The sequence below is a fragment of the Panthera onca genome, chromosome B1 (genome assembly GCF_046562875.1).
Source record: "Panthera onca isolate mPanOnc1 chromosome B1, mPanOnc1 haplotype 2, whole genome shotgun sequence".
Taxonomy (NCBI): domain Eukaryota; kingdom Metazoa; phylum Chordata; class Mammalia; order Carnivora; family Felidae; genus Panthera; species Panthera onca.
Genome location: NC_138342.1, coordinates 189535703 through 189548789, shown reverse-complemented (window position 1 = coordinate 189548789; position 13087 = coordinate 189535703). Strand labels below are relative to the sequence as shown.

Here is a 13087-nt window from a genome sequence, read left to right as displayed (position 1 = left end):
ACATTGGGCCCACCCTGGAGCCTTTTTACGCCTGGATCAGCCACTGTCCTCCAGTGACTGTCCCCCAGCCCCCCACCCCCAGGGCCTGAGTGATCCCCGAGGGCTGACCAGGAGCACCTAGATAGGATACGGGCCTCTCCTCTCCTCAGACTGACAAGACTTCCCTCCCCAACTGGGAGCAACAGCCACCGGGACAAGGCCGGGCCTCGGCCGCTAACGACGCTGGCTGGCAACACCAGGCACAAGAAACGTTTCCACACAAAAACAAGTTAAAAACAACAAAAAAGGAAAATTCCCCTGCTCACGGAACCCTTGGGCTAGCTCGGTCTCCCAAGGAGGCAGGAATCAGTATTGCCACTCCCAAGAAGAATGAGGAACAGAGATGTTGAGAAACCTGCCAGAGTTGTGGCCTGAGTCAGCACGGAGGAGAGAAAACAAAACTGCGAGTCGAGTCTGAGCCCAGGGCCCCGGGCACCGAACGCAGCAGCCCTGCTTCCTGAAGCTCTCCTGCTCCTCCAGCTGAAATTTCAAGATCCCCTTTCCATTTTTAGGCTTAGCTTTCTTTGTGCTCCAAAGCCAAGGTTTCTCTTCCTTTCCTACATGTCTAGACCCCTTTTGCTCCTAAGTACCCTCCCTAAATGCCATCATCTTCGGTTCCTTTCCCCTTGAAATAAAAAGAAACAAACAGACGCCAACAGGCGTGTGTCGGGGGCTGGAGATATGTCAAAATGAGCAGTTACCACCAAGGTTCCGGGATTCCGCCACAGCCCGAGCCCCAGCGGCGGGACAGGTTGGAAGGCAGACCCTGGGGAGACTCCTTGGGAAGACCTCGCAGAGACCATGACCACCGTCAGAATGTTAACTGCCTTTAAGTACCCAGTTTTCAACTGCAGGGAGACGGTCTGAGACAAGAAAAGACATACGTGTTCTGAACTTAACGCAAATGTCAGTGGAGAGCATGGTTTCTAGATTAAGATCACTTCTGAAGTAACTGCATTTCATAACAGTATATAACAACAGCTCCATAATAGCAAGCTGAGATTTTTTAGTTGTCTAAAAGAATGGCCTTGAGTGCCTTTTACCTAGGAGCACATGGATGCGTGAAGCTCCAGCCTGAGGACCCGAGACCCTTCTCTCTGCAATAACTACAGCTCATCTGGCTGCCCCAAATCACCAGCTCACAGTGTCTTTGAGGTGCACACAGGCCCATTTTCCTCTGTTTCCTTGGTTTTCCTCACCATTACCATTCTCAAGACACCCCCCCCTTTTTTTTAATGTTTATTTTTTGAGAGAGAGAAAGAGAGAGAGAGAGTGCATGAGCAGGGGAGGAGCAGAGAGAGAGGGAGACAGAGGATGCCAAGCAGGCTCCAGGCTCTTGAGCTGTCAGCACAGAGCCCGATGCAGGGCTCAAACTCACAATCCCTGAGATCATGACTTGAGCCGAAGTCAGACACTTAACTGACTGAGCCACCCAGGCACCCTGAGATCCTTTTGTGTGTGACAAATGTGTTCATTGGAGCTACTGCTTCTGGGTCAATGCTACTGCCCAACATCAGCCTGTACTGTTATCTTGTTTTCCCTTTTGATTAGTCTGGATTTGGTTTTTTACTGGTTGTGAATACAATGGAATAAAAAAAATTGGGAGTTGCTTGACTAGCACTAGTGACTAAGTACGTGCAGGGGTGCCTGGGTGGCTCAGTCAGTCGGGCGTCTGACTTCGGCTCAGGTCATGATCTCATGGTTTGTGGGTTCGAGCCCCACGTCGGGCTCTGTGCTGACAGCTCAGAGCCTGGAGCCTGTTTCAGATTCTGTCTCCTTCTCTCTCTGCCCCTCCCCCACTTGTGCTCTGTCTCTGTCTCTCAAAAAAAAATGTAAAAAAAAAAAAAATTTAAATAAAGTACGTGCAGAGCGGTAACAGGTACGTGAGTAGCTCATTTCAACACGGTGGTCCCAGTTTCCCTGAAAGTGACTGGTGAGAGGGAAGGGGGTCAACCCTTGGGTAGGCTGATCTCTGAGGTTCTTCTTCCAGAGCGGTGGTTCTAGGATGACACTAGCCTTGGGTTCCCACTCCACTTTAGCACAGTTTTTACTGTCCAAACACCTCAGGAACATTATGGGGAGGAAAACAATACGTCTTTACACAATACGTGCCATGTGCAATCATGCAATATGTGTAGTGTTAAAGCCTTTTTGCATGCTGATACCCTGGTACATTTTCTGGAAGGCTCTTATTCCATAAGCTTTATTAATAAGATTGACAAGGATTTCTTTCCGTCCATCCTTTGCTCAACTCCCTGGAAAGCTCAATCAAAAGATTCAAATCAGAGTGTTCTTAATTTCAAAGTACTTTTATCTTTGCCCCACCCAACCAAATGCAAGCCTACTATGGTTTCCTTAAGGAAGTCTTCACTGCCAGTTCCAGGTCAATAGGCAATTTCCATTCTCTTGGTTATAACCAATCAATCCTTTGTATTATATTCTCTCCTCTAACTCTTCTCCATCCTCTCGTCCAGCCCTCCACAATATATTGCTATGGCTTTCTTTTACTAAACCATCAATTACCTAATAAAATCCTGGTGCCATAGATACATCATGCAAGGCGCCACTTTATAATAAACCTTTAAAAATATAAAATGACCGTCCTCCAGAGTTTCCCAAGGTTGGCCTTTGGGATTATCTCTCCCCAGGGTGAAAGTTTTAAGAATCCAGCAAGAATTTTATATTGTCTTCAAACATCCAACACAAGTACCTCCACTCGAAGAAACCACCTCTTTTCTTGCTCGCCACAAAATTTAGACAGACTTGCAAAACTGAATGTGGTTTTGTAATGCTACTGGATTAGATTTCAGTGATCAGTGAGGGTAAAAAAATAATAAACAACAGCCTCCGAATACCAGTTTCCTAAACAAGTGAATGAAAATGGTTGGAGGAAGTCGACAGCTGAATTCCAGTCCAAACAAAGGAATCTCATCACGAAAACACAAACAGCCTATCCTTCTGGGGAACGGAAAATAAGAAGAGTGAATTACAACCAAAGAGCTGCCTCTCCTAGCAGAAAGCCGTAAAACTCCTGTCGAAAAGACTTAAACCAGCCACCATCCGTAACAGGTACATTTCACATCGGTAAGCTCTAGAAAAGCAGCCGTGATGAAACATTTTGGCTCTAGCCAATGAGCCTCACTCCAAAAGGTTCTGGAGAATTAAGACAATAAAAACAATGGAAAGAACCAAAGGCCAGACAGAAAAGCCAGGCTCCAACAACACCCCCCAGCTGCCTGCCAGCCTGCACTGGAATCCTTCTTTTCAAATCTATGCAAATATCCTGAAAAGGGTAATGAAATTTTCATTTCTCTCTGCACGGATCAGCTGTCCTTGGGATTCTTCTGCTAAGGCAAAATGCCACTGAGGGAAGAATAGCAAGAAAATGTCTTTCCGGAATCCTCAAGAAGTCTTCGGAAAGTCTTCAACAGATAAACAGAAACATCTAATCTAAAACTACGACCCTTGGGGCGCCTGGGTGGCTCAGTCGGTTGAGCGTTCGACTTCAGCTCAGGTCACGATCTCGCAGTCTGTGAGTTCGAGCCCCGCGTCGGGCTCTGGGCTGATGGCTCAGAGCCTGGAGCCCGCTTCCGATTCTGTGTCTCCCTCTCTCTCTGCCCCTCCCCCGTTCATGCTCTGTCTCTCTCTGTCTCAAAAATAAATAAACGTTAAAAAAAAATTTTTAAAAATTAAAAAAATAAAAAAATAAAACAATAAAACTACGACCCTTAAAACAACAAACCCACGGGGTGGAATAATGCCTGTAGCTCATGATGTAGAAGAAAGTCACTCGTTTTTAGCCATAGCTACGTAAATATAAGCAAAGTAACCTAGTGTTATCTCAGCTGTAAAATTAAGGCATAAACATGCTGTTCTGCGTCTTCTGTGGGTCCTTGAGATCAGGGCTGTGGGTGCACACTGAACGGAAGAACCCTGTGCAGCTGTCCAGGGCAGCATAACAGGGGAGGGCGGGCAGGGTGGGGGGGCAGTTAAGAACAGGCTTTGGGCGCCAGCCACATGTAGGTGGATTCTATCTGTTTTACCAGTTGTTCGTCCCCGGACACGCTGCTTTACCCACACTGGCCTGAGTTTTGTCATTTTTAAAGAGGGAATAAGGATGATACCCAGGCTGACAGGGTTATTCTCATAATTAAACAAGTCAGCTGATACCAGGCCGTTAGCCCAGTTCCCGGGGCACGAGAAACTTGCAGCAAATAGTAGTTATTCTTCCTGGGGCCTGGCAAAGACCATAAAGGCACATGCAGGGGCTCAAAATGTGACAAATAAATAATGACAAGCTTATCCGGTTTGACAGATTAGAAGGTTCTTGTAGGCGAGGTTTGATCTCACATTCATTGTATGTTCTTAGCACAGAAGAAAGGTAGGCCCTTGAGGGCATTAAAGGAAACAAGCCCATCACAAGAGGAGGAATACTGTTTGATTCCACTCACATGAGGTACCCCCCACAGTAGCCAAATTCACAGAAGCAGAATGCAGAATGGTGGTCGCTCTCGGTGGGCTGGGGGGAGGGGACCGGGGACTTCGTGTTTAATGGGGACAGAGTTTCAGTTTTGCGAGATGAACAAGTTCTGGAGACCGATGGCGGGGATGGCAACGACACAACACTGTGAAGGCACCTACTGCCGCTGACATGTGTACTTAAAGGTAGCAAAAATGGTCAGTTCTGTGTTATGTCTATTTAGCCACGATTTTAAAAAATAAGCTAAAAAAAAAAAAAAAACCCAAACAAACCCAGAAAGTTGATGTTCAGGAACTAAAAGGTTAGGTTAGTGGCTGATAATTCACAAGGAACCTGTCACGATCAACCCAATTCCAACACGACTGTGTGTCAGTCACGGGAGCAGCATCCTAACGAAAGGACACTGGGAAGGACTCCTCGACATTATGAGCGCTGACTGTAGTTATTCATGATAGGACCTCTGCTTTCTTTTTGTAATGTTTGCAAGCAATAACATTGACTCGGGATATATATTTCCTAATTATAACCAAGTCCCCCCAAAATTAAACAGAGATCATCGGAGAGTATAAGATGATGTAATGTTGGCAGAGAAAGGACTCATTGGTTTGTTCTATAAGGATCGAAGAACCAAATGAAACTGGTTCTAATCCTACTCCTGGGTCATTATGTGGCCCTTCCCTGGGGAATCAGATACCTGGCCTGATTAGAAGCTCTACTAAATTGAAAAAGAAGGGGAAAATATGTGGAAACAAGTAAACTTGCCGGAGTGGAATGAAGGTCCAGGTCTCAAGGTTGAGTTCAAGTCCTGACCCAAACCCTCACTGGCCATGTGACCTAGAATAAGTGTTTCACTTGTAAAAATGAAGGAGCTGGAAGAAATGGTCCCCGAGGTTCTATCCAGTTTTTGGTCAAACTCAGATTCCACTGAACACACCCTTCCAGATTTCTGCAAACAAAATAGCCTTAGATGTACTACTTCTCCAAAGAAATAGTATTTGTTAGTCATGCACAAAGATGTTATGGGCGATCGAGTAAAGAAACGCTATGGCTATGACTTCTGGGAACAAAAGTACCCAAGGAGATGTTCATTAAGACAATAAAGCCAGAATAATTCCCAAGACGGAGGAGAGATTCTCTGCTGTGTGGAGGGTGGGTGGCCCCACCCTGAAGGGCTGCCCCACCTTGATCTGTGCCCAGTTCCAAAGCTCCCCTCCTGCCCCCTTACCTGCATAGGAAGACACGGGGGAAATCTGCAGAGGGTAGAGCTCGCTCATGCTGACTGGCTGTTCGTCACTCTCGGTGGTCACCTCTACAACCTGGCAAATGTCCGGAGGATTAGTGACAATCTCTTGATCCTCGATGTTGCTGTCCAGATGTGACTGTCCTACAACTTCAAAGAAAAGACAGCCATCAGGCGCCGATGCCTGATTCACGATTCTAACGTGTGCTCTCAAGAAAGAAAACCTTCCCCCAAAAAGCTGAATGGTCAGGAGTCAGATTCTCAGTCACCACATGTCATCGGCCACGAAACTGAAGGACAGCTTTAGCTTTGGGTTAATGTCTCCAGAGAAGCAGCTTGCCAGTAACCTGGCTCCCCAGGGCTATTTCCAGCATGCTGGCCAATGGTGCTTACATGTGGCAATGTCCCAAACTCAATCCAATCACAGCCAAGCCTGCAGGACTGGAGGCTGCATCCAGACCTAGCCCCAGGGCCAGAAAGACAGTGCTTTGAACTTGACCCATTTCTTTCCTCTGTTCTTGCTCCGAAGGAAGCTGTTGTGCCATTTTCCAGGTCCTGGGTCCAGAGAGATATTACCAAATGTTATTATTAAGGAGAAAGGACCACCAAAATCCACTCCATTGTGTCATGTCCAGCTGTGGGTGCTCTGTTCACACTCCCAGCCCCTTCCTACCCTGCAGGCAACATGACCACTGGATGGAATATCTGAACAGTGGAACAGAATGGTTTTCCCAGCCCAACACACATTGGTAGCACCAGCTCCCCAGAACACTGACAAGATGATTTCCGACCACCTTGCCTCTGAATCCTGCCTCAACTTCCTTTTATTCAAATCTTTTAGTTTGAGGTCATTATAGAGTCACATATAGTTGGAAGAAGTAATAGAGAGATCCTGTGTGCCCTTTATCCAGTTTCCTCCAATGCAAGCATCTTGCAAGATTATAGTACAATTCCTGGGGCGCCTGGTGGCTCAGTCGGTTAAGCATCTGACTCTTGGTTTCAGCTCAGGTCATGATCTCATGGTTCACGAGTTCGAGCCCCACATCAGGCTCTGCACTAATAATGCAGAGCCTGCTTGGGCTTCTCTCTCTCCCCTCTCTTTCTGCTCCTACCCCACCGGCACGCTCTCTCTCAAAATAAATAAACTTAAAAAAAATTAAAATTTAAGACTACAGTACAATACCAAGATACCGACACTGATAACATTCTAGGCATCTTGTTCAGATTTCCTCAGTTTTCCTGTGCGTGCGTGCGTGTGTGTGTGTGTGCGCGCATGCACACACGCAATTAGCTTTCTGCAATTTTATCACTTACGGAGTTTCACATTTGCCAACACAATCAAAATACAAAACACGTCCATCATCACAAGTATCTCCTACGTGACTCTTTTATATCTACCTTCCTTCAGCCTCTCTTCCCCATGATCTCTAACCCCTGACATCCACTAACCTGTCCCCCATTTCCATAATTTTTGTCATTTCAAGGATGTTTCATAAATGAGCTCACACAGTAACCTTTTTATATTGGCTTTTTAATTCCCTAGAGATTCACCTAAGTTGCTGTGGATACCAACAGTTGGTTCCTGTTCACTGCCGAGTAATATTCCCCGGTGTGGATATAGCACAGTCTGTTTAACTCTCCAGCCACGGAAGGAAGAGAGGAAAGGCACCCAAGAGGCTGGGGAAGGAGGCCGTTTTCATGTTTTGGCTGTTACAAATAAGGCTGCTATGAATATGCGTGTTCAGGTTTTATGTGAACCTAAGTTTCCACCCCTCTGGGATAAAAGCCCAAGAATGCAATTGCTGGGTCACACGGTAACTTCATGTTTCATTCTACAAGGAACTGCCAAACTCTGGCTTGACGTGGCTGTACTGTTTCCCATTCCCACCAGCAACGTAGGGATGATCTCATTTATGCACATTCTCGTCCGCTTCTGGCGTGGCCACTATTTTTCTGTCAGCCACTCTGATAGGTGTGCAGTGGTATCTTACGGTGGTTTTAATTCGAATGTCCCTAATGCCCTCCCCTACTTTCCAACAGAACTGACCTTAGACTTCTGTTGGCAACTGACTGGATGAAATATCCCTGAAAACCGCCACCAATAAACCCATGGAAATAACAAAGGAATAACAGTGTTTTCCCAAGGGCCTCAAAATACTTTGCCATCACAGTCAATGTTTTACTCGTGTAAGTTATTTTAACATTTCCACCCATGACCATGACAGGCAAACCACCATCATCCTACGATCAACTAAGAAACTAACTCAGGCACAGAGAGGTAGACTGACTTCTCCAAAGTCACACAGTCTGTGGATTATGTACGGTGCCCGTGTCCCTCGCATCTTCCCGACCATCAGGGTAGGCAAGAAGGCCGCCGTGTTCCAATCTTCTTGAGAAGTTTGCCATCATGGGCAAATGCTTGTTTTAACTGCTCAAAGTATTTTCATTGCTCTGGTATTTTTGTTTAGAAATGAGTTCCTGTTTTAATTGCTTTTTTTGGAGGGAGATGAAATGACCAGCCCGACGTAGGGAGAACATGACCTGATTCTACTCGGAGAAGGCTTGAGAAGGGAGTGAGGATTCTCGGGTTCTGGAAGGAAGAGAGGAAAAGCACGCACGAGGCTGGGGAAGGAGATCTGGGGATGTGATAACCATCCACAAAGCCACAGCATTCAGAAGGGAAGGGAAATGGAATGTTGTCTAAGTTCTCCTGGAGGGGACAAAATTAAAGAGGAGGAAGGCAGACTATATATGGCAAGCAGACTCCCCAATTCTTATTTTATCTTTGGACTATCCTATTTGAGCAGGACAGCATCAATTATGCAGTTCACCAGACACAGACTGAGTGCTGACACCGATCTCTCTCGAGTTTCTTCTGCCTCTTCTCGCACAGAAGACAAAATGGCAGGAAAACGAGATTTCCCAAGTCCTAAAAGCAGTCGGCAGATAGAAGCCAAACGGGGCGTGTGTACGAGGAGGGCTGGCTACAAGTAATACCCTGCACACTAAGGCAATTAGGCTCTTCTATGAATTAGATTTCCATCGAAGCCACGTTAACTTCCCATACTCCAAAATTCAATTCTCTCTTGCACTGTCGTTGCAAATAGACGGCAAGCGAGCTGGGACTGTACCCAATGACAGCAGCTCAAAAGTCTTCCTCTCTACAACAGCCCCGCGAACTCTCTGACCAGGAACTTTTGCCCTCGCTGCTTTTGCCCAGAATGCCCGACTCGGTCATTCAACATACGGAAGATTTGCTGAGCACCTACTTCGTAGGACAACTTGTCACGTACTGGGGAGGGGCAGGACATGACCGAGCCAGCAAGGGCCTGGTTTGTGAGCTGTCTCGTAGGGCTCCTGGTCAGCACAGAAGGCTCGAGAGGTGAAGTTTAGGACAGCGTGAAAAGAAAAGACAGTAGAGAACTTTCTCCCAGTGGGAAGCATCAAAGGCTTCAGTGAGGCGGTAACACGGGTTGGAAGGGGAAGGTGAGCAACAGGCAGCATTCAGAATGCCTCTGTCTTTCTGGAGCCTTTTCCTGACCATCCAGAACTGTCTGACCTCCCCTTCCAGAGCGCCCCTCACTCGCGGTCCCCACTGCTCGGCCAACACTAACAACATGACATGACCTGGAGACACTTCCTGACTTTCTGCCTCCTATTGCAAGTTAATTCTTTATGTCTCCTTTTAACTTTTTATTTGGATGCGTCATCTTCGCCACCAAATTGTGGCTCCTGAGAGAGCCGAGAACTGGGATTAGAACTTTGTGTATCAAGTCGTAGCCCAGGCTCGTGGCTGATGTCTGAGAGCAGCTAGTGAATTTCTGCTAAACAAAGAGATGAATGAACACGGCAAGGCTCACCGACTGGAGCCGGAGTCCCAGAGGAGACCATGGCCGCTTGCAAAGGCCGGATGTGACAATGAATGTTTCCTAGCAAATGTCAGGACTTCTGGCGCACCGGGCTTTTTAGAACCTAGATGAAATGATGAAGATAGGGCGGGCCATGGTTGCCAGAAGCTGGGGGTAAGGGGAGGAAATGCTTAGGGGTAATAAAATGTCGTAGGTCTTGAATATAGTGGTGGTTACACAACTGAGTGCACCGGCCAAGAAGAGGTTCATTTTACATTATTTCACTTAATATCTGAACATCATTGAGGTCCCAATCCGTAAGGTTCCAGCCCAAAAGAGAAACAGGGAAATCTCAACATCTGAGATGCTCTTTGGATGTGCTTTAGGCACAACCCCTAATCCACTGACCAATCTCTGCCTCTATGTCTCTCTCACGAGTTCCCCAAACCACTAGCCTTTGCCCCCAGTGACACCGACTCCTGACTCCTGACACCTGAAAAGACGGGCAAGTAGCAGAACTGTTAGCAACCCCTAAGGCAAATAAAGTCACAGGTGGCACCCTGCTAGGCACCTGAACATCCTCTCGGATAAGTAATCGTACAAAGCCTAAGGCTTCCCAAGCACTTAATCTTTGCCTTTCCCACTCACCCTGTACGTCCCATCTATAAGTCTCCACAGCCCCATGAGGAAGGCACAATTACTGTCCCCATTCTAGACACGAGGAAAAGGCATCATGAAGAGTTAAATACTAATTTGAGGCCAGACAGCCAGTAAGTGGCAAAACCAGCAATCAGATTCCACTTTCCCTGACCCCAAGGCTTAACTCAAGTACTCCCCGATAATGGTCTCCCCAGCTAAGAGAGCTCAGGAAATTCTGACCGGGCGCCTCTGGCTTCCTAATAAGCCCATCTGAGGATAAAAACTTACGCATCTCACCTTAATGAGACTCTGGGCTCATAACCAGCAGTGGAATTGCTTTTCAACAGCTCTATATTGGGTGCCAAGGAAACTCTCCAATGGTTGGAGGGGCTTGAAATCCACCAACCTTCTCCAGCACATCGGGGAAAGAGTCCCCCACAGGAATGTAATGTTATCTGGACCTAGTTGCTAAGAATTACAACAATATTATTCGTGGCTGGTTACTGATGAGCCAGTGTGGTTCCTTAAAGGGTCATCCCAACTTTATTAACAATTGTTGACTTAGTGGAGGGCTCCACCTGAGAACACAGTTGCCCCCATGCGTCACAGAAAGCTCTTAATAGCAGAGACTATTAGAAATGAAAACAAGGGCCTCTGAAGGCGGGGAGGCTTGGTCCTACCACTTTATAACTAAAGAAAGCTGAGACCCAGAGAGGCCAGACAAATAACCGGCAAGGTCACCTAGGTAGCTGCAGGTTCGAGAATAAAGCCAATTAGGGGAGGGGGGCACCTGGGTGGCCCAGTCAGTTAAGCATCAGACTCTGCGCTGACAGTATGGAGACGACCTGGGATTCTCTCTCTCTCTCTCTCCCCCTCTCTCTCTGCCCCTCCCTCACTCCCGCTGTCTCTGTCTCCCTCAAAATAAGTAAATGAAACGTTAAAGCATACCAGAGGGCACAGAAAATCAGGCCATCGGCGTGGTATTATGGAGAGAAATTTCTTCTTCGTCCTGTCTGAAAGTCTGAGAACTGGAACTGTTAATATTAGCTGCGACGATGAGGCACAGATTGGAGGCTACTTTTCTTACTCGGATCTTACTTAATCACAATATTATTTTACCACCTTCTAACTACACAGTGACTTTTCCACTAGGCTCATTTTGTGCTCTCAACAACCCCGTGAGGTAGGCAGGATCAGTATTATTATTTCTACCTTATATTTGAGGACATGGAGTCTCAGAGAGGTTAGGGAGTTTGCCCAAGGTCATGTGGCAAATAAATAAATAAAATAAAAAACCTGCAGAAGGAGGTCTAAAACCCAAGTCTTTCTAATCTGGGGTGTGTGTGTGTGTGTGTGTGTGTGTGTGTGTGTGTGCATATGAATAAAATGCAGGCATGATCTGGGACAGATGTCCAAGAGCAATGGTGGGAAAGACCGTCACTACAGGGTTAATAATTTTAGAGAATGGAGTTCTGTCCTCGAACAGGCCAGACGGACCCCCTGCAGCCTGCACCCACCCCAACCGGTTGATGTAGGTCAGGGTGAAGCACGAGGGTGACGGGGCCGAGATAACAGCACCACACGTTACCATCAAGGGGAGCAAATACTCTGCCCCAATACAATCTCAGGAGAGTTGATCAATACATCACGAGGGTCAACAGTCTGGGAGCAGAAATGTGGGTGAGACGTGCCGGGGTAGCAGCTTACGCTTCCCAGCGGAACTGCCAAACGTCCGTTTCTTTCTGTGCTGCGCTGACAGAGCCCTAAGGGCCGCGCCACAGTGACAAAGCCAGAGCCACCTCGCTTGCACGCTGGACAGGCACATGGAAGTCACAACATGCTGAATCATTCAAGTTCAAAACCAAATTCATGGGGCGCCTGGGTGGCTCTGTCCGTTAAGCCTCCAAACTTGGCTCAGGTCATGATCTCGCGGTTCGTGGGTTCGAGCCCTGCGTTGGGCTCTGTGCTGACAGCTCGGAGCCTGGAGCCCGTTTCGGATTCTGTGCCTCCCTCCCTCTCTGCCCCTCCCCCGCTCACACTCTGTCTCTATGTCTCTCAAAAATAAACATTCAAAGTATATATACAAATAAAAGGGGTGGGCAAGGACCAGGTCACCAGGACTCTGTGGAGACAAGAGAGACTCAGATCTTCGTCTTGGGGACAATGGTGACATGGTGAGACTGGCATTGTTTTTTTTAAAAAGTCACTCTGTGTGGAGAATGAATGGGGCGGGGGCGGAATGGAAACAGAGCGCTGCGACAGCAAAGGTGACTGGGACTGGTGTCAGAAACAGAAAGAAGGGGCCGGATTTGAGAAACCCGAGGAGCTGATGGTTAATTATAAATGAGGTGGGAGTGGCAAGGCAGAGGGGAAGGTGAGAAACCTTTAGCCTCATGAAAGGATGCCAGGTTTCTTGGGCAAATCAAAACTTCTTAAGGTTGGGGGCGCCTGGGTGGCTCAGTCGGTTAAGCGTCCGACTTCAGCCAGGTCACGATCTCGCGGTCCGTGAGTTCGAGCCCCGCGTCAGGCTCTGGGCTGATGGCTCGGAGCCTGGAGCCTGTTTCCGATTCTGTGTCTCCCTCTCTCTCTGCCCCTCCCCCGTTCATGCTCTGCCTCTCTCTGTCTCAAAAATAAATAAAAACGTAAAAAAAAAAAAAAAAAAAAAACTTCTTAAGGTTGAAAAGACATAGCTCAGACTACTGCCGGAACTCTGCACGCTCATGGTGACGGAGAGCGTCCCGCACGGGCCCATCTCTGTGACCAGGCTTTTCCAGGCCGGGTCCACCAGAGAAAAATAAGGTGCACTATGGGTTCTGGGTCTGGGTTCACGTCTCACGTGGG

At 47.5% G+C, this 13087-nt stretch overlaps 1 protein-coding gene across 7 annotated transcripts in view; it reads right to left on the bottom strand.

Annotated features, from left to right (window-relative positions):
- Positions 1 to 13087, bottom strand: part of IRF2 (interferon regulatory factor 2) — an 87251-nt gene that overhangs the window by 4819 nt on the left and 69345 nt on the right. For all 7 annotated transcript variants that reach the window (XM_078445278.2, XM_078445276.2, XM_078445275.2 and 4 more), the window contains one exon: positions 5745 to 5909. In XM_078445278.2, coding sequence (XP_078301404.1) covers positions 5745 to 5909 — 165 coding nt within the window. The remainder of the gene's footprint in view (positions 1 to 5744; positions 5910 to 13087) is intronic.